We start from the raw sequence: 23,351 nt of genomic DNA on the forward strand, positions 1-23,351 counted from the left end.
GAAATGGAGAAAGGAGGAATATGTTGCTGGCACCATGGATGGCTATGGGCAGAATTCTAAGCCTCTGGATGCCTTGTTTCAATGCTTACTATTTGGAGGCATTGAGAAGACGAGGTGAATGGAGCTTATGAATAAAACCATAGAACCATACAGCACAAAACAGGCCCTTCGGCCCACCATGTTGTGCCGTCCATCAAACCACCCTCACACTACCTAACCCCTTCCTCCCGCATATCCCCCCATCCCACACTCCTCCATAAGCCTATCCAACAAGCTCTTGAACCTGTCCAATGTATCTGCCTCCACCACCACCCCAGGCGGCGCATTCCACACCCCAACCACTCTCTGGGTGAAAAACCTCCCCCTGACATCTCCCCTGAACCTCCTATCCATAACCTTAAAGCCATGCCCTCTTGTCTTGAGCATTGGTGCCCTGGGAAGGAGGCGCTGGCTGTCTACTCTATCTATTCCTCTCAATAATTTATATACCTCTATCATGTCTCCCCTTATCCTCCTCCTTTCCAGTGAATAAAGCCCTAGCACCTTAAGCCTCTCCTCATATTCCATACGGTCTAATCCAGGCAGCAGCCTGGTAAATCTCCTCTGCACCCTCTCCAACGCCTCCACATCCTTCCTATAATGCGGCGACCAGAACTGAACACAGAGTTCGGCATCAACAACAACACTTAAACTAGTATAACTAGTATTGTATACAGTCTTGGTCACCCTGTTATAGTGTTATAGGAACGATGTTGTTAAGAGTGCAGGAAAGATTTACCAGGATGTTGCCTGGACTTGGGGCCTTGAGTTACAAGGAGAGGTTGTGTAGACTAGGATTTTATTCCCTGGAATGTAGGAGTGACAGGGTGAAAGCACATAGTCTTTTTCCCAGGAAGGAAGTGCTAAAACAAAAGGGCATAGGTTTAAGATCAGAGGTGAGAGATTTAAAAGGCACATCAGGGGCAGCTTCTTCACGCAAAGGGTGGTGCGTATTTGGAATGAGCTGCCAGAAACAGTGGTTGAGGCGAGCACATTTGCAATGTTTAAAAGCCATCTAGACAAGTACATGGATAGGGGAGGTTTAGAGGGCTATGGGGCAGATGGGACTAGCTCGCTGGGCAACACAGTCAGCATGGATGAGTTGGGCCGAAGGGCCTGCTTCAATGGTGTATGACTCTGTGACTTTATACTGGGCATCCTATCCTTCTCATTAGTAGGTTAATAAATATTCTTCTCCGCCTCTTAACAGAAGCATCAATTTTATTACCTGTACACAAAGGATGATGGAATTGGGTTTAAGGCAGGACAAGATAAATCTAACACTACATAGTTACACCATGTTTCTCATTCACTTATCTTACAGTCAGATATGAAACTGTCACAAAGGTTTGATGTAACCAAATGAAAACTGGTTATTTCTTGAGGATTGCCTGCTGAAAATAAGGAATCCCATGCTGATTAATAACAGAGCTCCATCTACAATAGACATTGGTATCCTGTGTTCTATGAAGCACCTCCTTTGTGGGGAGCACACATTGGTATAAGCCTTACAGCAATTATACTGACTCTTCCTGAACTTCACTGAAACCATTCACTGGGTATGTGGAACCAAACAAAACTATGACAGCTTCTATCCCACTGTGATAAGACTATTGAACGGTTCCCTTAGACGATGAGATGGACTCTGACCTCATGATTTACTTGTTGTGACCTTGCACCTTATTGCACTGCACTTTCTCTGTAGCTGTGATACTTTACTCTGTACTGTTATTGTTTTTACCTGTACTACCTCAATGCACTCTGTACTAACTCGACGTATCTGCACTGTGTAATGAATTGACCTGTATGATCGGTATGCAAGACAAGTTTTTCACTGTACCTCGGTACAAGTGACAATAATAAACCAATACCAATATTTTATAGGGGCAGGAAGTCTGCGCAAAAAAAAAGGATGGCAGGGTTTGATTAAGGTCCTTGATCTGAAATGCCATTACTGTTTCTCTCCACAATGCTGCCTGACCTGCTGATCATTTGCAGCATTTTCTGTTTATATTCATGATTTCCAGTGTCTGTAGATGTTTGCCTTTGCATGTGTCACTGTCTGTCTGTGTACAATATGTTTGAGGAAGGAAGAAAAACACATTTATAAAGAGTCCTTCAAGATCTCAGGTCACCTCTACAGCCACAGATTACATAGGAAGTGTAGTCCCTATTGTATATGGTACCATGTCTCGTCATGTACTGCGTAGACACTGGAACACAAGAAATAGGAAAAGGACTTGGCCATGCTGACTCCCTGCCATTCAATAAGATTGTGGTTGATTCAAACTTTGGCCTTAGCTCCATTTTCCTGCCTGGTGCCCATGATGCTTAATTTCCCTGAAGTGCAGATATCTTTCTGAGCCTTAATTCTATTCAGTGACGACTCCTCCATAGCTCTCTGGGATAGAAAATTCCAAAGTTTCACAACTCTCTGGTAGAGAAAAAAAAATCCTACTCATCCTAATCTTAAATGGCTGACCATGTATCCTGAAACATTTCCCTGTATTTTGTATGTGTGTGTGTGTGTGTGTGTGTGTGTGTGTGTGTGTGTGTGTGTGTGTGTGTGTGTGTGTGTGTGTGTGTGTGTGTGTGTGTGTGTGTGTGTGTCCATATTAGTGGCAAATAGTTCATCCATAATAAGGATTCGATATATGTCATATATGTAGACATCTTTATTTTCTTTTGCAGTGTGGCTGAGTGCATCAAATACCACTCTGTGTTTATAAATGTGTAATAGAGTACAGCTGCTCTGCCCTTGGCTGAATTCTGAATGTTATGCAGGGAAAAAGGAAATTCCTATGGAGAGATTACCTCAGCAAGCTCCAGTATATAAAAAAAGTAAAAGCAAGTTTTTGTAAACTTCACTGTGAGATTGGATGTTGAAATAATTAATTGAAGTTTCAGTGGTAATGTTGCAACATAATCTGAGTACTTGCATGCTAATGTCTGGATTTATTTAAACTGACTCTAACGTTAAAACAGTGGTAGAGAATGTGGTATCAAGCACAACACTGGATATTGGAGAAACGGGGACTCATGTTTATTTCAGCCATTAGTAATACCCTTCGGGAATGAATGCTTGTCAAAACTAAGCACGTGCCTCAATAGGGAGCCTGGTGCTAGAACATTGTGTCTCACTGGTAATGTCACAAGGAATCTGATTGAGATTGGACGTAAGGGAGTAACTGGCATGTGGAACTGTTATGTGTTCTTCAAGTGTGTCTGAAGGAAGGTGGATTTCTGGAGATTTCTGTAGAAGGCATCAACTATATGAGACTTACCAGGGAAAACAGAATGGATGTAAATGGCATTGTTGGGAGGAAGGAATTCCTTGGGGGCAGATTAGAGAGGTTAGCCAAAGGAAAGCAAATCAGGCAAGGAAATTTGGAAAGCAATTTGGAAAGACTTCCTCTGAACTACATGTTGGTTAACTCGCTAAGGATTACTCAGCCACTTCTGAGAATTACACTCACAGCATTTGTGACATTATTACGATTATAGAGTCGTAGACTAATACAGCACGGAAGCAGGCCCTTCAGCCCAACTCGTCCATGCCAACCATGGTGCATACCAAGCTAGTCCCATTTGCCCGCATTTGGACCACATCTCTCCAAACCCCTCCTGTCCATGCACTTATCCAAATGCCTTTTAAATGTTATTATTGTACCTGCCTCAACTACTTCCTCTGGCAGCTCATTCCATATATGTAGCACCATCTGCATGAAGAAGATGTCTCTCAGATCCCTTTTAAGTCTTTCAACCTTCACCTTAAACCTATGCCCCCAGTTTTTAGTTCCCCTTCCCTGGGAAAAAGACTACATGCATTCACCCTATCTACGCCCCTCATGATTTTATACACCTCTATAAAGGTCACCCCTCAATCTCTGACATTCCAAGGAATAAAGTCCCAGCCTGCCCAACCTCTCCCTATAAATCAGGCCTTTGAGTCCTGGCAGCATCCTTATAGATTTCCTCTGCACTCTTTCCAGTTCAATGACATTTTTCCTATAACAGCGCGGCCAAAATTGTGCACAATTCTCCAAGTGCCGTCTCACCAACGTTTTATACAACTACAACATAACATCTCAACTCCTACACTCAATGTCCAAATACTCAACTGTGGGAGAAACCTCAACAACTCTTCCAACCCTAAATATAGGAAATAAAAACTCACTCAGTGCTGGAGTTATTACAATTCTTGCACATCAATATGTCAAGCACAATTGAATTATGACAGCATTTGAATAAATGGAAGAGTGCAGAATCCCTGCTTATTCAACAGACACAGGGGAGCATGGAACACTCGAGTCTTTATGTCAGTAATAGAGTTTGGCACACTGTCCCTGAGTATGTTTTCCAAACACAGAAAGATTCAAAGTCTTCATAAATATTCTGCTGACACCATTTAAAACTATCATCTGATCACTTATTTGCTGTTTGCAAAACATTGCTGATCAGTTGCCTTATTTACTGAGGCATAGTGTTTGAATTTTTTGATTTTTATTTCTAAATTAGTTTGTTCTTTTAACGAGTGATTTTGTTATTAAAAAAAACTTCCATCAAGTTCTGAATAAATTTGCAAGCCCCATAAAGTGCAATTAAATTGAAGTTGGTAATAACCATGTATGCATATTCAAAGTCGTGTTATCTTCTTTGAATTTACCACCAACTTGTCACCAGAGTATCCCACTAAGAAATGGGCTTAATTACTAGTCTACACTTGCATTCTAAAAGCTAAGTGCAGTATCCTTTTAGCAATACAAATGAAAATTGTAAATTCTGTATGGCTGATATGTATTACAGTAATGGAGTTTTATTGGCAAAAGCATAGTTAAAAAAACTATTTTCAGATGGGCTTTGAGGGTATTTTTTTCAGTTTATATCTGTTAAAGTATATTAAAAAATTCAAGCCCTACTTAAGTAACACAGTGAATTTAATTATATTAGGAAATCAAAGTAGATGTAATCATAGAGACATCCACCACAGAACCAGGTCCTTTGGCCCACAGACTTTGTGCCCATCAAGCAAACATTTATCTTAATTCTACGTTCTTAAAATCCCATTTAAAAAATTTTTCCCACGTTCCCATCCTCCCAGATTCCACCACTCCTCGTTAACGCCGGGGTCAATTTACATCGTCTTTTGATCAGCCAACCTGCATGTTTTTGGGATGTGGGAGGAAGCTGGAGCACCGGGGAGAAACCCATGTGGTCACTGGGAGAACTTTCAAAAGAAAGTTCAACAAGTACTTGCAGGGAAGTAGCAGATGAGTGGGGTCCCTTTCACAGGCACAACGACCTCCTCTGAACTGTATTATTCTATATTTGGACCTCAATTATCCTTTTGTTGTCCAACACCTTCTGATATCTGGAGGACAAGGTAACCCAAAATTTTTGTTTTACCGTTTATAATACACAAAGTGCATGGAAAACTAATTAGAAGCCCCTTAGAAGGTTCAAACCTGTGCAATGCATTAATATGTACTCTCAATATACACAGTATGGATTGCATATATACATCTTTTGAATGCTGAAGGAACATCGCCTGTACAAACACACAAAGTAATGGAAACAATTAGTGTAATACACATGGGGTTGGGAGGTAGGGGGTGCAGTAGGTGCATGATTTAGCCTGGATGTATCACAGCTTGGTACGGCAACTGCTCTGCCCAGGACCGCAAGAAACTGCAGAGAGTTGTGGACACAGATCAGCGCGTCATGGAAACCAGCCTCCCCTCCATGGACTCTCGCTGCCTTGGCGAAGCAGCCAGCATAATCAAAGACCCCACCCACCCGGGTCATTCTCTCTTCTCTCCCCTCCCATCAGGTAGAAGATACAGGAGCCTGAGGGCACATACCACCAGGCTTAAGGACAGCTTCTATCCCACTGTGACAAGACTATTGAACAGTTTCCTCATACAATGAGATGGACTCTGACCTCACCATCTACCTTGTGACCTTGCACCTTATTGCACAGCACTTTCTCTGTACCTGTGACACCTTACTCTGTACTGTTACTGTTTTTACCTGTACTACCTCAATGCACTCTGTACTAACTCAATGTAACTGCACTGTGTAATGAATTGAGCTGTATGATCGGTATGCAGGACAAGTTTTTCACTGTACCTCGGTACAAGTGATAATAATAAACCAATACCAATACTAAAGAAACGAACCCTTCACTGCTGATGAACGTATGAAAGCAAGATGAATTATTCTGGTTTCCGTCTTTGAGATGTAACGGCAAAGAAACAGCAATATTGATGGCACTCCTGTGAAATTCAGTGATTAACCCCAAGGCTCAGCTGACATTCAATGTGTTTATCTGAACAAGGTCTCTCCGTGGTAGGAAAAAGGAAATGTCAAATCACTATCTCAAATCTATATCCTATTTTGAGTGTTGAACAATGAGAGAAAAACACTTTTTATTGCAGTGAGGAGGACTAGAAGCTCAGCAATGGAATCCACAACTCTTGTGTTCAACTATTATTCCAATAAAACTCACACAATTCCTAACTTCGCAACAGGCCCTTTTAATTTTGTACACAGTAAACTGCCTCTACTCACAGTTGGACACATTTATGACACATTAGTATGACTTTCATTCTTTTTACATCAGTAAAATTGGTTGCACATCAAATGCATTGTGAGTTACAGGGACTCAAACTAATACAGGTGATCCTGGAGGGGGTTACGTTCCTAGAAAATGGGCTGTATTGCAAATGTCCATAACACAAAGCTACATTATCTGCACATGCGTCAAGAAACACGAGTTGAAAAACAATAAATTTTATGTTGATTTCTTTACTATATTTTTCACATAAATTCTATGAAAGTGAATTTTGTTCCATATCTCAAATTTGTGAATTCTGTGAGGTCAGATTTCCATAACCTGAATGGCCTTAACGCAGGGGTCACCTGTATATCCAATTCCTTATGCTTATCCACAATTCTTGTGGTTGTTTTAGGTTATTATCTTCAAAACCACACTGTATTTGTGGAAAATCCAACTGCTCTTCACTAATAAACAGCAACTACACTCCAGACCAAGATCACCCAAACTTTGTTAGTCCAGCTGTGGTATGCCAAAGCCACTTGTGCATGTGTTTACTCACAGGCTGAGCTCCAAGACATTGTCAAAGCCCTCACTGAAGAACGTGAGAAGATGGGCCTTACACTCGACATCCACAGGACCAAGTTCCTTTACCAACCAGCCCTCACCGCACCACACCTTCCTCCAGCAATAAAGATTCACAATAAAACCCAAAAGCAGGCACGGTAGTGTAGTGGTTAGCATAACGCTTTACAGCACCAGCGACCCGAGTTCAATTCCGGCCACTGCCTGTAAGGAGTTTGTATGTTCTCCTCATGTCTGCGTGGGTTTCCTCCGGGTGCTCCGGTTTCCTCCCATATTCCAAAGATGTACAGGTTAGGAAGTTGTGGACATGCTATGTTGGCACCGGAAGCGTGGCGATACTTGCAGGCTACCCACAGAACACTTTATGCAAAAGATGCATTTCACTGTGTGTTTCGATGTACATGTGACTAATAAAGATATCTTATCTTATCTTACTTCCCACATCTCAGTGGCCACCTCCGACTGAAGTCCACTGTCTTTGACACACCAGCATAGTCTTTGATCAATTGAGGAAAAAAGGGTATCTGAAGATCAAGGCCTCAGACCTGGCACAAAATTCATGGTCTACCATGGTGATTCCTGCCCTCCTACGTGCTTCTGTAGCCTTAACAACCTACACCAGGCAACTCAAAGCTCTGGAAAAATCCCATGAATGTCATACCTGCGATATCCCCCAAATTTAGAGGAAGGATAAGTGAATCAATGCCAGCATCTACTCCAGCACTCAGGCCCAAGTTACTCTCAATCAACCATATTGGGCAGACCATGTTGCTCACATGTCCAACACCAGAGTCCTGGAAGAGACACTCTATCCTCAGCTCTGTCACAGCAGGAGATTAACAGGCAGACAGAGAAAAAAGATTCAAAGCCTCCGTGAAGAAGTGCAACATCCCCACTGACCCCTGGGTACCCCTACCCCATGACTGCTCAAAGCAGAGAAGGAACATTCAGGGTGGTATTGAGAACCTCGAGACCTCGGGTACACACAGAGGGGTAGAAAGAGTATACCACCTCACACACTACCCATCCACATCACCCATCTCCTGCCCCAGCGGTGGAGGAGTCTGTGGTTCCTGCATTGGCCTCATTAGTCACCTCAGAACCCACCATACCAGAGTGGAAGCCCAGGGACTACCTGGGAAGAAGAATAAATCCAACAGCTCTTCAACATTAACACCATAACATCATTAATCCCCATGGCTTCATCATAAAACTGGCATAGCTCTTCATTATCCAGCCCACTTCACCTCCCTCCTACCCCATACCACAATGCACTCTTGAACTTCATTGCTTCTCATGATTAATCCCTGAGAGACCATTTGGGTCTTTTTGCTGTGTTGCTTAAAGGTAATTCAGCTGAAGAATTTAGCTCAAATGAAGATGTTTACATTCTGATTTGCAAAGAAAGAAAATTAGGTTTCAGCTCAGACACATTCATTTCTCACTGGTTGCTGCTAGCAAGACCAACATGGCTATGAAGCCATTTGTAATGAGCATGTCAACAATTTAATCTCTAAAGCAGGCAATGACTCTGAGATACATCCCACAAGTGAGCATATAGGGACAATGAATAAGGTATCAGGAAGAGATATTAACAAAGTCTTTTTTTGATCTGCATTGACACAGTACACTGAAAGGCCTTGTTCGTGCCATAGGTAACTGTGTTTCCACGATGAAAAGGCTGATCAAAGAGGTGGGTTGTATGAGAAGTTAATGGCAGAGTGAAGGAACCCGAAGAAGCCAAATAGGAATTAATGGTGAGGAACCACTTGGGTTAAGTGTGGAAGAACACAGGGATTAGTGTTGGGGATCCACAGGGGTTAATGGTGAGGAACGTGGTGATTAGTAGTGAGCAACACAGGGGTTAACGGTTAGGAGCCATGGGGGTTAATGGGGACGAACTACAGGGATTAATGGGGAGGAACCATGGGATTTAATGGTAACAAACACAGCGACTATTGATGAAGAACCACAGGGGTTAATGATGGGGAACCATGGGGGTTAATGGTGAAGATACACAAGGGTTAATGGTGAGGAGACGGGGCTTAGTGGTGCAGATACGCAGGGATTAATGGTGTGTATACGCAGGGATTAATGGTGAGGAGATGGGGGTTAAACCCCAGAACTACATTTGCCAATTTGCTAGAAACACACTGGGGTCAGAATTCGACATTATGTTAAAAGCTACAATCTTAAAAGATTGTGGATATCCTCCTGGTTCTATTCAAACTGTCCCAGGGTGGGGCTGTGGGGGGGGAGGAATATTGTTGCAAGCATTTGTGTCTCATTTTTTAAATATACTTTAATGTTTATTTCCCCCCATCATTACAAACCAGATTATATATAGACTTCCAACTAAATGTAGCATCTTCATTTTGAAATTTCTGCTCATGTTAAATCAACAGAGAGGTTCTGGGAAGGGGACACCAGCTGTTCAGTGCTGGTGGCAAGAAATGTTTGTTCATTGAAAACTAATTAGCAACAACCTGGTAATTCAAGCAGTTAAGTGCCTGACTCCCAACAGAAAGGTCATGTGCTGTGCTCCTGGGGCAGCCTGCTGTCATTTGGAGGTACTTTTGTGTTCTTGGGTTGACTTTGGGAAGCTCTTGGTCTCGATAAGAAAGTAAGTCTGTGCCTAAACCACTCAACTGAGACTCATCTGGTCACCAGATAAACTGGAATAAACAAAACCATACTGAAGTTCTGCGGAGGATTGTTAATGGCCTGAAGAACTGTCTAGAACTCAGACTTTCTCTTCAGGGTCAAGCAGATAGGGTAGTGAAACTAATAATGTTCTTTCAGGAGCTTTTAGCAGCACAAAGCTTTTTAATGCATCATTTGTTTGCAAAATTTTAAATATAATAGAAGTATTCCTTGATGTATGACCATTGAGTTTACATTTTTTGTTATAACTCCATTGACTCATTGGGTAGGTGCCTTTGATTTACGAAGCTATTTTTTGCTGACGTGAGTATCGCACCACTCTCTGTGCATAGAACTACTTTGTACCAATATTCCATAATGCAATTCACCCAGCCTTTGCAATTACACTGAATGAAATGTTTTCCAGGAAAACATCCCTTTCATAAATCATGGAACATCTGGTTGTCTGAACCTACCCTATAACACAAGAACAGACCACATAAGAGTACAATAAGGGGCTCTACGATATGGCCGCTGTCATTGAGCTTATGTCATCTGTCACATCACTTAAAATATTATATTTAAATGTAATTCACCTGAACTGTGTATCATGTTTCAATTATGCCTGAACTCACTGAGTTCAATAGGGATTGGAAAGTAATAAGCTGCAAAAAAAAAACTACTGTAAGTATGAAATGAAAACAGAAAAGGCTGGAAATACTCGAGCAGTCAGGCAGCATCTGTGGACAGAGAAATAGAGTTACAGTTTCAAGTCAATGACCCGTCATGTTCAACAAGGAAGTATATCTTTAAGCAACAGGCGTTGTCATCAGGAATTTTGACAAGTACATACAGAATTAGTGATGCTGTGAAACAATATTCATAATGAACCTCAGGCGTAGGAGAGGGTCATTGTCTCATCACTCTTGTCTGAAGCAAGAGCATACAAAGGAACTCATACCAGCAGGATTATGTACACGTCTTAATGTTATGTGGTGAACATGCAATCGCCTCACTTTTCAGTTGACTGTTTGGGAGAGCTCATACCCCTGTTTCCCCCATGCGCCCAGTTCTTGTTTGAAATCTAGGGCCTCATCTAGTTTGATCTTGTGAAAATCCAGTGGACTCAGCCCAATACATCTCAGGCACATCCCTGCCCGCCATTGGTGGTATGTACATAAGGCAACATCCATCATCAAAGATCCCCACCAACAGGGCCATACCATCTTCTCACAGCTACCACTGGGCGGGAGGTACAGAAGCCTGAAGTCCCACACCACCAGGTTCAAGGACAGCTACTTCCCTTCAAAAGTTTGGTTCTTGAACTAACCGGAACAATCCTAATCAGTACAGTAAAGCAACACTATAACCACTTTGCACTAAAAATGGACTTTGTGTTTTTTTGTTCTAATTGTGTTTTTTCTTGTAAAAATTGTTTAATTTATGTTTTTCTCATGACTGATGCTCTGTGCTTGTGATGCTGCTGCAAGTAAGTTTTTCATTGCACCTGTGCTTACATGTACTTGTGCCATGTGACATTAAACTCAACTTTAACTTTGGGAGTGAGATGGAGAGACATGAAATGAAGACTACTGACTTACCATCTCACTTATGGCGCAAAGTTGAGATCCATCTCACTGTCCTGGGGTGCCGTTACATTGTCACACGTTGATGCACAGTGCTTAAGCACCTGCACAATTTACCAACTGGATCCAATGTCCAAGTTGACATCCAACTGAACTGAAACTAAAATGTTGTTTCAATTCACTCTTATTGGCTCAGGATGTGTTTTTATTCATAAATCGGTACCCCATTCATTCTCTCCTCACACAGGTAGCTGCACGAGCAATGCATGTCAGTTGTTCCTGAGTAGACAGCAGTCCCAGCGCTGGCTGAGAAGGTCCTGGGTTTAACCTTCACAGCGTATCTTGACTAAAAAACTAGCTGATATTCCAGTTCAGTACCAAGGGTGTGCGGGACTATCAGAGATGCCTTCTTTTATGTCACTGATCAGAACTATGGTTTACACATTCAGAGATCAAAAGCTCAATCTTGGCATTAAGCTTATGGTCCAACTATGTTGATGCCATGGCCAAGAAAGCACACCAACACCTCAACTTCCTCAGAAGGCTAAGAAACTTCAGAATGTCCACATTGACTCTTACCAATTTTTACAGATAAACCATAGAAGGCATCCTATCTGGGTGCATCACAGCTTGGTATGGCAACTGCTCTGCCCAGCATCCCCTCCACTGACTCTGCCTATACTTCCTGCTATCTCAGGAAAGCAGCCAACAAAATCAAGGACCCCTCCCATCCCGGACATTCTCTCTTCTCCCCCCTCCCATCGGGCAGAAGATACAAAAGCCTGAAACCACGTACCACCAGGCTCAAGGACAACTTCTATCCCACTGTTATCAGGCTCTTGAACCAGACCTCTCATATGCTAAAGAGGAATTCTTTTTTTCCCAATCTACCTTGTCATGGCCCTTGCACTTTATATGTCTACCTGCACTGCAATTTTTCTGCATCCTATCTGGATGCATCACGGCTTGGTGCGGCAACTGCTGTGCTCGGGACTGCAAAAAACTACAGAGAGTTGTGGACACAGCCCAGCGCGTCACGGAAACCAGCCTCCACTATTTGGACTCAAAGCAGCCAGCATAATCAAAGACCCCACGCACCCGAGTCATTCTCTCTTCTCTCCTCTTCCATCAGGTAGAAGATACAGGAGCCTGAGGGCATGTACCACCAGACTTAAGGACAGCTTCTACCCCACTGTGATAAGACTATTGAACAGTTCCCTTACACAATGAGATGGACTATGACCTCACGATCTACGTTGTTGTGACCTTGCACCTTATTGCACTGCAGTTTACTCTGTACTGTTATTGTTTTTACCTGTACTACATCAATGCACTCTGTACTGACTCAATGTAACTGCACTGTGTAATGAATTGACCTGTACGATTGGTATGCAAGACAAGTTTTTCACTCTACCTCAGTACAAGTGACAATAATAAACCAATACCAACATACTGCTTTCTGTTTCCTTTTTACTACCTCGATGTACTTATGACATGATTGTGCCTGGATGGCACCAAATAAACGTTTTTCACTGTATCTCATACATGTGACAATAATAAACCAATTCCAATGGTCTTCTGGGCAGCAGTCACCCCTGCCTTCCTGATTGTGTTGGAGACATGGTCTCCTGTAAATAGGAAATAAAAACAGAAAATGCTGGAAATATTTAACTAGTCAGGCAGCATCTGTGAAGGGAGAAACAGAACAAGCACTACAAAGCACTAGGAAAGTGCCAAGAACTATCTACCTGTAAAGTCCATGGAATACCGGGTGGGGGTGGGGGGGGAACCCATACTGTGACAGGGAGACCATGTGCACTCCACAAAGACAGCACCGGAGGTCAGGATTGAACCCAGGGAGCTGGAGCTGTGAAGCAGTGGCTTGATTAGAGGATGTGACTGAGCCACTCCAAATTGCTGCCAAATTTCCTGTACTGTCAGATCCGGTTATTTTCGAATCCACAGGTTCTTTCAGGAGTCCAGGAACGAGTTGAAAACAACTTGGTGCTTCACAAAGTTTCATTGGAAAAGTTTAAAACAAAGAAACAGTCACAGAATACATGGCACTAGCTTTACTACTAGGAGATGAGCAGAGACAAAGGAACTAAAGATGAGCTGGGGCCAGGGGGGGAAGAGAGCAAGAGAGCAAGAGAGCAAGGTAAGCAGGAGAGAGAGACAGAGGCGAGAGAGAGAGAGAGAGACAGAGATAAGCAAGAGGGCGATTAACAAAAAGCAACACCTTTTATACCTGAGATAAGAGGTACTCCTTAGATAACAATGGTCCAATCAGGAAACCTAGCAGATACCTGCGGCAAAATCAACCAATGAGAAAACACATATTCACCTGATGGATGAACCAATAAGCTAGGAAGCGTCCATTCCTTGTGCAGACACTTGAGGTGTATTAAACACTATACATGTTTAAAAAAAAGTACTTAAAACAGTCGAATCCAACAGTACTGATTACAAGAGGCATTTAGACAGGCACATGAATATGCAGGGAATGGAGGGATATGGCTTATTTGCAAGCAGGGTTAGTTTAATTTGACATCATGGTTGACACAGATGATTGGGCTAAAGGGGCTATTCCTGTGTTGCAGTATTCTATGTGCAATTCTTTATTGGCTGTAATGTGCTTTAGGGTAAATTAGTAAATTGGTTTATTATTGTCACATGTACTGAGGTACAGTGAAAAACTTTGTCTTGCATGCCATCCATACAGATCATTTCATCACATCAGTGCATTGAGGTAGTACAAGGGAAAACAATAAAAGAATGCAGAATAAAGTGTTACAGTTACAGAGAAAGTGCAGTGCAGGCAGACAATAAGGTGCAAGTTCATAACGAGCTACATTGTGAGGTCAAGGGTCCATTTTATCGTACTAGGGAACCATTCAATAGTCTTATGACAGCGAGATAGGAGATATTTATTTATCAGTCACACGTACATCGAAACAGAGAGAAGTGCAGCCAGAGTCCATGGTGAACTGAGGCTAGGAGAGGTGCTATAGAAATGCATATTCATTATCCTTGGTAGATGATGCTTTGAGATGCAGACTCAAATGACTTTCAGAATAAGCAGTGAGATCGGAAGACCGGAGAACTAGATGACTGAGCTTCAACTGTGACCTCGTTGGTATTGTCAGCCGGATACCATCTGGGCACTCTCACCCATGCCTCCTCCCACCACAGCCAGACAATACTCCTCTGTATCTACCCTGCCGAACCTTAATCCATTCACTCCTCCCGCAAACCACACGCAGAACCAAAATGTTGTTCCTTCTCCTTCAGGATGCGTGATACCCAGGGCCAGTAGTCGGCTTGCAAACTCATCACTTCCTGAGAGAGGAACTGGTAGCTTTAATTGCCCCAGTGAATCGATAACTGAAGACCAGAGTTTTCGTTTTAAAATCTTCCTGATTATTAATAAAACAGGCTAAACATTCAGGATTCCCGCCTTTAACATTCTGTCTGAGAAATCTATCCAGTTTAATCATCAGTTACAATTAATACAATCACTGCCTCCACAGAAATATGCAGCGAAAACTTCCTCATGTGACCAAATCTCTTGTAAAAATTTTGCAAGAATAATTCTTCGCTTCATTAGTCACTCGGATGGACTGCATGAAAACGGTGCCTAGGAACTGCCACAAGTTCCACATACAAGTCAGTGTGGATAATGAGTTACTTTTTTAACTTCAGACAGTGAGAGACCCACGGGAGGCCGGTGATAAGGATTCACAGTGAGCGGGACAAACCTTGTATATCATGGCTGCAAGTTTAAAGTAATGCCGACTCTTTCCAACTCCCTTCCTGGTACATCAGAGACAAACTGAACACAAATTTCACTGTCATGCCCCAACGTAAACACTCCCCTCACAAAAAAAAGGTATCTCATTTTAACCAGGAGTATTTCTTTCAATAAGAATCCACTGTTCAGAGAAAGCTTCCATGCAACAAAAGTCCTTCCTCTCCCAACTTAATTCTTACTTGATTACTGGGTGTCTGTGATTCAGTCGGGATTGCAAAGAAACCTTCTGTCCCCGCACAAGATAACAGGATAATTTCCACCCTCTTTAAGAGAGAAAAATAAAACAGCTTTTTCTTACCCAGAGCTGCCTCGAAGACAGCAATAAAGCCCCGCCATCCTTGGTCAGAGAGACCTCATTCCCCACTCCACTCTCTCCAAGTCATGGGTCCCGGTCAGTGGTTCTCTGTTGAGTATACTGGCCACACACACACACACCGACTCTACAATGTGTCTGATCACCAGCCAGTCAAGGCACTGATCACGCTCAAGAATGACACGAATAAGAGGCCCCTTCGCCAGAACACAGCAGCCTCCAAAATACTCCACACATGTAACCACAGCCACTATTCCCGAGGGACCCAACCTCCTCCCTCCCGACTCTCCTCCCCATGCCCATGGTATCTCAGAGGCCAGATGTGTAGCTTGACATTGTTTTTATCGACGCGGTCAATGATTTCCCTCACTTACTAAATGGGTAGAAATTGCCTCGAGGAAGTGATGTGTTTTTTTTAGCAAGCATGGGTTTATAGAAAAGTGTACAACAACTCAGCAGCCCCTGTCCCTGGACTTAAAACGCCATTGCTGACTTCATTCCCATTTTAAAACTTTGCATAAGCTGTTACTTTAATTGCATTTGGCATTTCTAGCCTATGTCCTGTTAAGCATTTTGTTCATTCTGTGGGCTTTATTTTAATTCGCGTTCTTGTTGTACCTGAGCTAGCTCTTCAGATTACTTGCATTTTAGTCCCACAACTGCAACTTCTTCAAGTCCTGTCCAACTCCCTATCATTAAAAAGAACTCACACACTCAGCTCCCAACACCTTTTAGGTCATTGGTCCACACCCTGATAACTCCCTGGAGCCATAGTAACAGTTATACAGCACAGAAACAGGCCCTTCAGCCCAACACATCTGTGCGGACTGAGTTAAGACCATAAGAAATAGGAGCAGAATTAGGCCATTCGGCCCATCTAGTCTGCTTCATCATTCAATCATGGCTGATTTATTTTTCCCCCTCAACCCCATTCTCCTGCCTTCTCCCCGTAACCTTTGATGCCCTCACTAATCAAGAACCTATCAACCTCCACTTTAAATGTACCCAATGACTTGGCCTCCACAGCTGTCTGTGGCAATGAATTCCACAGATTCACCACCCTCTGGCTAAAGAAATTCCTCCTCATCTCTGTTCTAAAGGGACGTCCTTCTATTCTGAGGCTGTGCCCCCTGGTCCTAGACTCTCCCACCACTGGAAACATCCTCTCCCCGTCCACTCCATCCAGGCCTTTCAATATTCAGTAGGTTTCAATGAGATCCCCCCCTCATCCTTCTAAACTCCAGTGAGTACAGGCCCAGAACCATCAAATGCTCCACATACGTTAACCCTTTCATTCTTGGGATCATTCTCATAAACCTCCTCTGGACCCTCTCCAATGCCAGCACATCCTTCCTTAGATATGGGGCCCAACTCTGCTCACGATACTCCAAAGGTGGTCTGACCAGCGCCTTATAAAGCCTCAGCATTACATCCTTGCTTTTATATTCTAGTTCTCTTGAAAGAATGCTAACATTGCATTTGCCTTCCTTACTATTGACTCAACCTGCAAGTTAACCTTTAGGGAGTCCTGCACTAGGTCTCCCAAGTCCTTTGCACCTCTGATTTCTGAATTCGCTCCCTGTTTAGAAAATAATCTGTGCCTTTATTCTTTCTACCAAAGTACATGACCGTACACTTCCCTACGCTGTATTCCATCTGCCACTTCTTTGCCCAGTCTCCCAACCCGTCCAAGTCCTTCTGCAGACTCCTTGCTTCCTCAGCACTACCTGCCCCTCCACCTATCTTTGTATCATCCGCAAACTTGGCCACAAAGCCATCGATTCTGTCATCCAGATCATTAACATATAACGTGAAAAGTAGCGGACCCAACACTGACCCCTGTGGAACATCACTAGTCACTGGCAGCAAACCAGAAAAGGCCCCCTTTATTCCCACTCTTTGCCTTCTGCCAGTCAGCCAATCTTCTACCCATGCGAGTACCTTCCTGTAATAACATGGGCTCTTTTAGCAGCCTCATGTGTGGCACTTTGTCATAGGGCTTCTGAAAATCCAAGTAAACAACATCCACTGACTCTCCTTTGTCTTTCCCGCCTGTTATTTCCTCAAAGAATTCCAATAGATTTGTCAGACAAGAACTCCCCTTAAGGAAACCATACTGACGTCGGCCTGTTTTATCATGAGCTTCCAAGTACTTCGAGACCTCATCCTTAATAATGGACTCTAACATCCTGCCGACCACTGAAGTCAGGCGAACCGGCCTATAATTTCCTGTCTTTTGCCTCCCTCCCTTCTTAAAGAGCGGAGTGACATTTGTGATTTTCCAGTCCTCTAGAACCATTCGTGAAACCAGTGATTCTTGAAAGATCACTACTAACGCCTCCACAATCTCTTCAGCTACCTCTTTAAGAACCATGGGGTGTAGTCCATCCAGTCCAGGTGACTTATCCGCCTTCAGACCTTTCAGCTTCCCAAGCACCTTCTCCTTAGTAATAGTGACTACACTCACTTCTGCCCCTGACTCTCTCGAATTTCTGGCATGTTGCTGGTGTCTTCCACAGTGAAGACTGACACAAAATACTTATTCAGTTCATCTGCCATTTCTTTGTTCCCCATTACTACCTCTCCAGCATCATTTTCCAGCGGTCCGATATCCACTCTTGCCTCTCTTTTACTCTTTATATATCTAAAAACTTTTGGCATCCTCTTTTATATTATTGGCTAACTTACCTTCATATTTCATCTTTTCTCCCCTTATTGCTTTTTTAGTTGCCTTCTGTTGTTTTTTAAAAGCTTCCCAATCCTCTAGCTTCCCACTAATTTTTGCAATATTGTATGCCCTCTCTTTTGCTTTTATGCTGTCTTTGACTTCCCTTGTCAGCCACAGTTGCCTCATCCTCCCTTTAGAATGCTTCTTCTTCTTCGGGATGAACTGGTTCTGCGTCTTCCAAATTACTCCCAGAAACTCCTGCCATTGCTGCTCTACCGTCATCCCTGCTGGGGTCCCCTTCCAATCAACTTCGGCCAGCTCCTCTCTCATGCCTCGACTACCTTTACTCAACTGTAATATGGATGCATCTGATTTCAGCTTCTCCCTCTCAAACTGCAGGGTGAATGCTATCATATTATGATCACTGCCTCCTAAGGGTTCCTTTACCTTAAGCTCCCTAATCAAATCTGGTTCATTGCACTGCACCAAATCCAGAATTGCCGTTTCCCTCGTGGGCTCAACCACAAGCTGCTCTAAAAAGCCATTTTGTAGGAATTCTACAAATTCTTGGGAGCCAGTACCAACCTGATTATCTCAATATTCATGCATATTGAAATCCCCCATGATCACGGTAACATTGCCCTTTTTGCACGCCTTTTCTATCTCCTGTTGTAATTTGTACCCCACGTCCTGGACACTATTTGGAGGCCTTTATATAACTCCCAGCAGGGTCCTTTTACCCTTGCAGTTTCTTAACTCTACCCGCAAGGATTCTGCATTTTCTGATCCTGTGTCACTTCTTGCTAAGGATTTGATTTCATTTTTCTACCAACAGAGCCACCACCCCCCCCCCCCCCCCCCCGCCCACCTGTGTGTCTTCTCGATAGGATGTGTATCCTTGGATGTTTGGCTCCCAGCTGTGATCTTCTTTCAACCACAGCTCTTTGATGCCCACAATGTCCATTTCTAATTGCACTATGAGCTCGTCTACCTTATATTGTATACTGTGTGCATTCAAATATAACACCTTCAGTCCTGAATTCACCACCCTTTTTCTCAAATTTGTCTTCATGTTGCCTGAAGTTAAATTTTTATCCCTTTCGAAACTTTCCATTTTATTCTTTATTCGGGAGGCTTCAGTAACCTCTGCTGCACTCTCCTTCCCTTTAACTTTATCCATACTTTTCCATTCTGTTGAACCCACTCCCCTATTATTTAGTTGCCTAACTGAATTAGTCACATTTACCTACATTTGTCCCATACCCTGGTGAACCTTTCCTATCCATGTGCCTGTTCCAAATGGCTTTTAAATGTCGTAATGGTACCTGCCTCTACCACTTCCTCTGCCAGCTCTTTTCGTATACAAACCACTGTCTGCGTGAAAAAGTTGCCCCTCAGGTCCTTTTTAAATCCTTCCCTTCTCACTTTAAACAATGCCCTCTGGTTTTGGACTCCCCTACCCTGGGGAAAAGACTTTGGCTAGTCACCTTATCTATGGGTAGTTCTCATCCCCACCCTAGATCATTTGCTAAAGAATTTATGGCATCTGATTATTAATCAACTCTCAACAGGCAACAGATGTTCTCTTTTTAAGGTTGGGAGTGCAAAGAGGTGCAGAAAATATCTATTCTGGTTACTGTTATTTGTCCTCCTACTCTGAAAAACGTTTGAGGATAAGTCTGTCTTTGTAAACTCTCGAGCCTTTATCTTAAAAACAACATAAAATGCTGATCAGCAGATCAGACATTGCCCACGGAACGAGAAAGAGACAGAGGACCTCAAATGGAAGACCTTTTGACCTGTGGCATTAGCTTTTTCCACAGATGCTGCCTGACCTACTGAATGTTTCAAGCATTTTCTGATATTGTTTTGAATTTCCAGTATCTGCACTTTTATTCCTATTCTGGGACTGGTGTTACATGTAGACTCTAAGGATCTGGTCTTGGTTAGAAGGCCAATTAGGTTCATGCAATACTCTTGTAACTTCTATATCCTAAATTACACCAGCAAAAGTGCTGGAGGAACTCAGCCGGTCAGACAGCATCTATGGAGGGAAATGGACAGTCGGCATTTCAGGTCGAGACCCTTCATCTGGATTGGAAAGAAAGGGGAGATAGCCGGTATAAAAAGGTGGAGAGAAAGGGATGGAGCAAGGGACTTCCTCCAGTGCTTTTGATGTTGCTCAAGATTCCAGCATCTGCAGTCTCTTATAGTTCAGTTCACCCATCACCTTGCAGTCAGTGACACATATTGAGTCCTTCTTTGACATGTCCTTGATATTAAAATGTTCATCCTTGATTTCAAATCCTTCCACGAATCCCCCTCTTTGTGATGTCCTCTACCATCCGAGATCTCTGCACTGCTCCATTTCTGGTCACCAGTGGTGGTTACCCGACTGTTACCTAGGATGTGAAATTTACTGGACCTCTCCACTTTCCTCCTTTCCTTTAACCCTAATTCATTTTACAAGGACTTTATTTGGTGTTGTTTTCTGGTAACTATCTAGTGCAACCTGACCTGCTGAAGCTCACAGCCATGGTGGAATTTGACCTCCTATGCTCGAGTTGATACCATGAACACTACACTGCAGCGAAAGGGGCAGGAAATTGCCCTGGAGGTCACTATTGGTGAGTGTTCCCTCCCCTTCCATCAGCCTCACCAAACTTCCTTCAGATAAAAATCCAACTATCCTATAACAGAAAGCTTATGGGATTGTTGCATTTTTACATTCTACATTCCAACAATTCTCAGCAAGAAGCAATTTAACCACACTCCTCACTCTCTTAGTGGCAAATGATGTTGTCTCATCACTGGTTATAGAACACTACAGCACAGTACAGGCCCTTCGGCCCACAATGCTGTCCCGACATTTTATCCAGCTCTAAGATCTATCTAACCCTTCCCTCCCACATAGCCCCATATTTTTCTATCATTCATGTGTCTAAGAGTCTCTTAAATGTCCCTAATGTATCTGCTCCCACAAACTCTGCCGGCATTGCATTCCATGCACCCACCACTCTCTGTGTAATATTTTGGTCTTATGTTAGATACTGTGATCTCACATGACAAGCAGTACTGGCTATACCTGTACATGTTCCTTGTGTGCTATCTTCAGGACTGTCTCTGTACTAACCAATATTTATGGAAAACAGTCTAGTATAAGTAAGTTTGGGGATTTTCCAATGTGTTTCACAGCCATTGAAGTACAATCATAATTACTATTGCAACATAGGAAGTCTAGAAGCCAATTTACATACAGTAAGGTCCCATAATCACCAGTGAGATAATGACTAGATGATCTGCTTTAGTGCTGCTCGTTGAGGGAAAAAAGGTTGTCTAGGAAAGTAGGGAGACCTCATTGGGTATACAAATAGCACTGTGAAGTTTTATGTCCATATAAGGAGAAGGGTCTAGGATTTTCATCCAAAGGCTGTAGCTCTGAGTGTGCATGACTTCCTCGGTTTTACAATGGAGCCTCAGCCTGAATTACATGCTGGACAGTGCAAAGATTTATTGGTCCAGGAGTGCCTCCATGTTATGATGGTATTGACTCCCATCAAAGATGGCAGAGGTTTGGAGATCCTGCGCAAAAACCTTTGTCCCAAACTTGCTGCCCAAGTTCCACTGAAGATTTCATGGTCCAGGATTGGACTTCAGGAGGAATCCAACAGCAGACTATGAATTTGCAGAATGCCTCAGCGCCACACTGGGGCAACCTCACACTCAACATCAGCAAGAACAAGGAATTTATTGTGGACTTCAGGAAGGTGAAGTTAGGAGAGCACACACCAGTCCTCATTGAGGGGTCAGCGGTGGAAAGGGTGAGCAGCTTCAAGTTCCTGGGTGTCAAATTCTTGGATGATCTATCCTGAGCCCAACACATTGATGCAACCACGAAGAAGGCATATCAGCGGCTGTACTTTGTTAGGAGTTTGAGGAGATTTGGTATGTCACCAAAGACTCTTACAAATTTCTATAGATGTACGGTGGAGAGCATTCTGACTGGTTGCATCACAGCCCGGTATAGAGGCTCCAATGCATACGATCGCAAGAGGACGCAGAGGGTTGTAGACTCAGCCAGCTCCATCACGGTCACAATCCTCCCAACCATCAAGGACATCTTCAAGAGGCGGTGCCTCATGAAGGTGGCATCCATCACTGAGGACTCTCACCACCCAGGACATGCCTTTTCTCGTTACTACCATTTGGCGAGGAGGTACAGGAGCCTGAAGACCCACACTCAATGACTTAGGAACAGCTTCTACCCCTCCGGCATCAAATATCTGAATGGTCCATGAACTCATGAACACTACCTCGTTATTCCTTTTTTTGAACTATTTATATATTTTGTAATTTATTGTAATTTTTACGTCTTGCACTGTACTGCTGCCACAGAACAACAGATTTCACAACATGTGTCAGTGATAATAAAGCTGATTCTGATTCTGAACCTGGACCAGGAACAGATGAATGGAGAGGATCAGATGTGCAGGAGAATGGTAAGTGTAGGATAATTTAGGTTTTTGAGATACAGGCCGTCGCCCAGTAATGAACGGGTTCAGCTTTTACAGATGTTCATGTCGATCTTATTCATAAGTCAGAAGATACACAAATTTCCCTCAATATGGTAACCACACATCCACATTATTGTAATGAATGGCATCAAAAACGCATAAGACTGATAAGAAAGAACAATTAATAAAAGTGGAGAGACAAAGGAAGCTAGTTCTGCCGTTCATAGGAATGAACATCTGTACATACGTCAGACTTTGAATTTAATATTATGGGAGCTTGTATGTATGTACAGGTGTCTATACTTGGGCATTCGTAACCCGGGGATGTCTTATACTCGAGTTTAATGTGTTTTGAATCACTAGGGCAGCACTGTGGTGCAGCTAGTAGAGTCACTGCCTCACAGCTCCAGTGACCTGAGTTCAATCCTGACCTCGGGTCCTGACTGCGTGGAGTTTGTACGTTCTCCCTTTGACTATGTGGGTTTCCTCCGGGTGCTCCGGTTTCCTTCCACATCCCAAAAACATATAAGTTGGTGGTTAATTGGCCGCTATAAATTGCTCCTAGCTTGGTGAGTGGTAGAAACTGGGGGAAGTTGATGAGAATGTGGGGAGAATAAAGTTGGGATTAATGTAGGA

The 23,351-nt window shown here is 43.1% G+C and overlaps 1 protein-coding gene across 2 annotated transcripts in view; it reads right to left on the reverse strand.

The window, feature by feature from the left end:
- Positions 1 to 23,351, reverse strand: part of zgc:66433 (uncharacterized protein LOC321250 homolog) — a 153,335-nt gene that overhangs the window by 94,237 nt on the left and 35,747 nt on the right. Inside the window, exon 1 of one of the 2 annotated variants that reach the window (XM_052022267.1) lies at positions 15,519 to 15,736. The exons of the other annotated variant lie outside the window; for it this stretch is intronic. Coding sequence (XP_051878227.1) covers positions 15,519 to 15,556 — 38 coding nt within the window. The 5' untranslated portion in view covers positions 15,557 to 15,736. Of the gene's footprint in view, positions 1 to 15,518; positions 15,737 to 23,351 lie in introns of those variants that run through there. 2 annotated transcript variants of the gene reach the window in all.

Source organism: Pristis pectinata, chromosome 8 (genome assembly GCF_009764475.1).
Source record: "Pristis pectinata isolate sPriPec2 chromosome 8, sPriPec2.1.pri, whole genome shotgun sequence".
NCBI classification, from domain to species: domain Eukaryota; kingdom Metazoa; phylum Chordata; class Chondrichthyes; order Rhinopristiformes; family Pristidae; genus Pristis; species Pristis pectinata.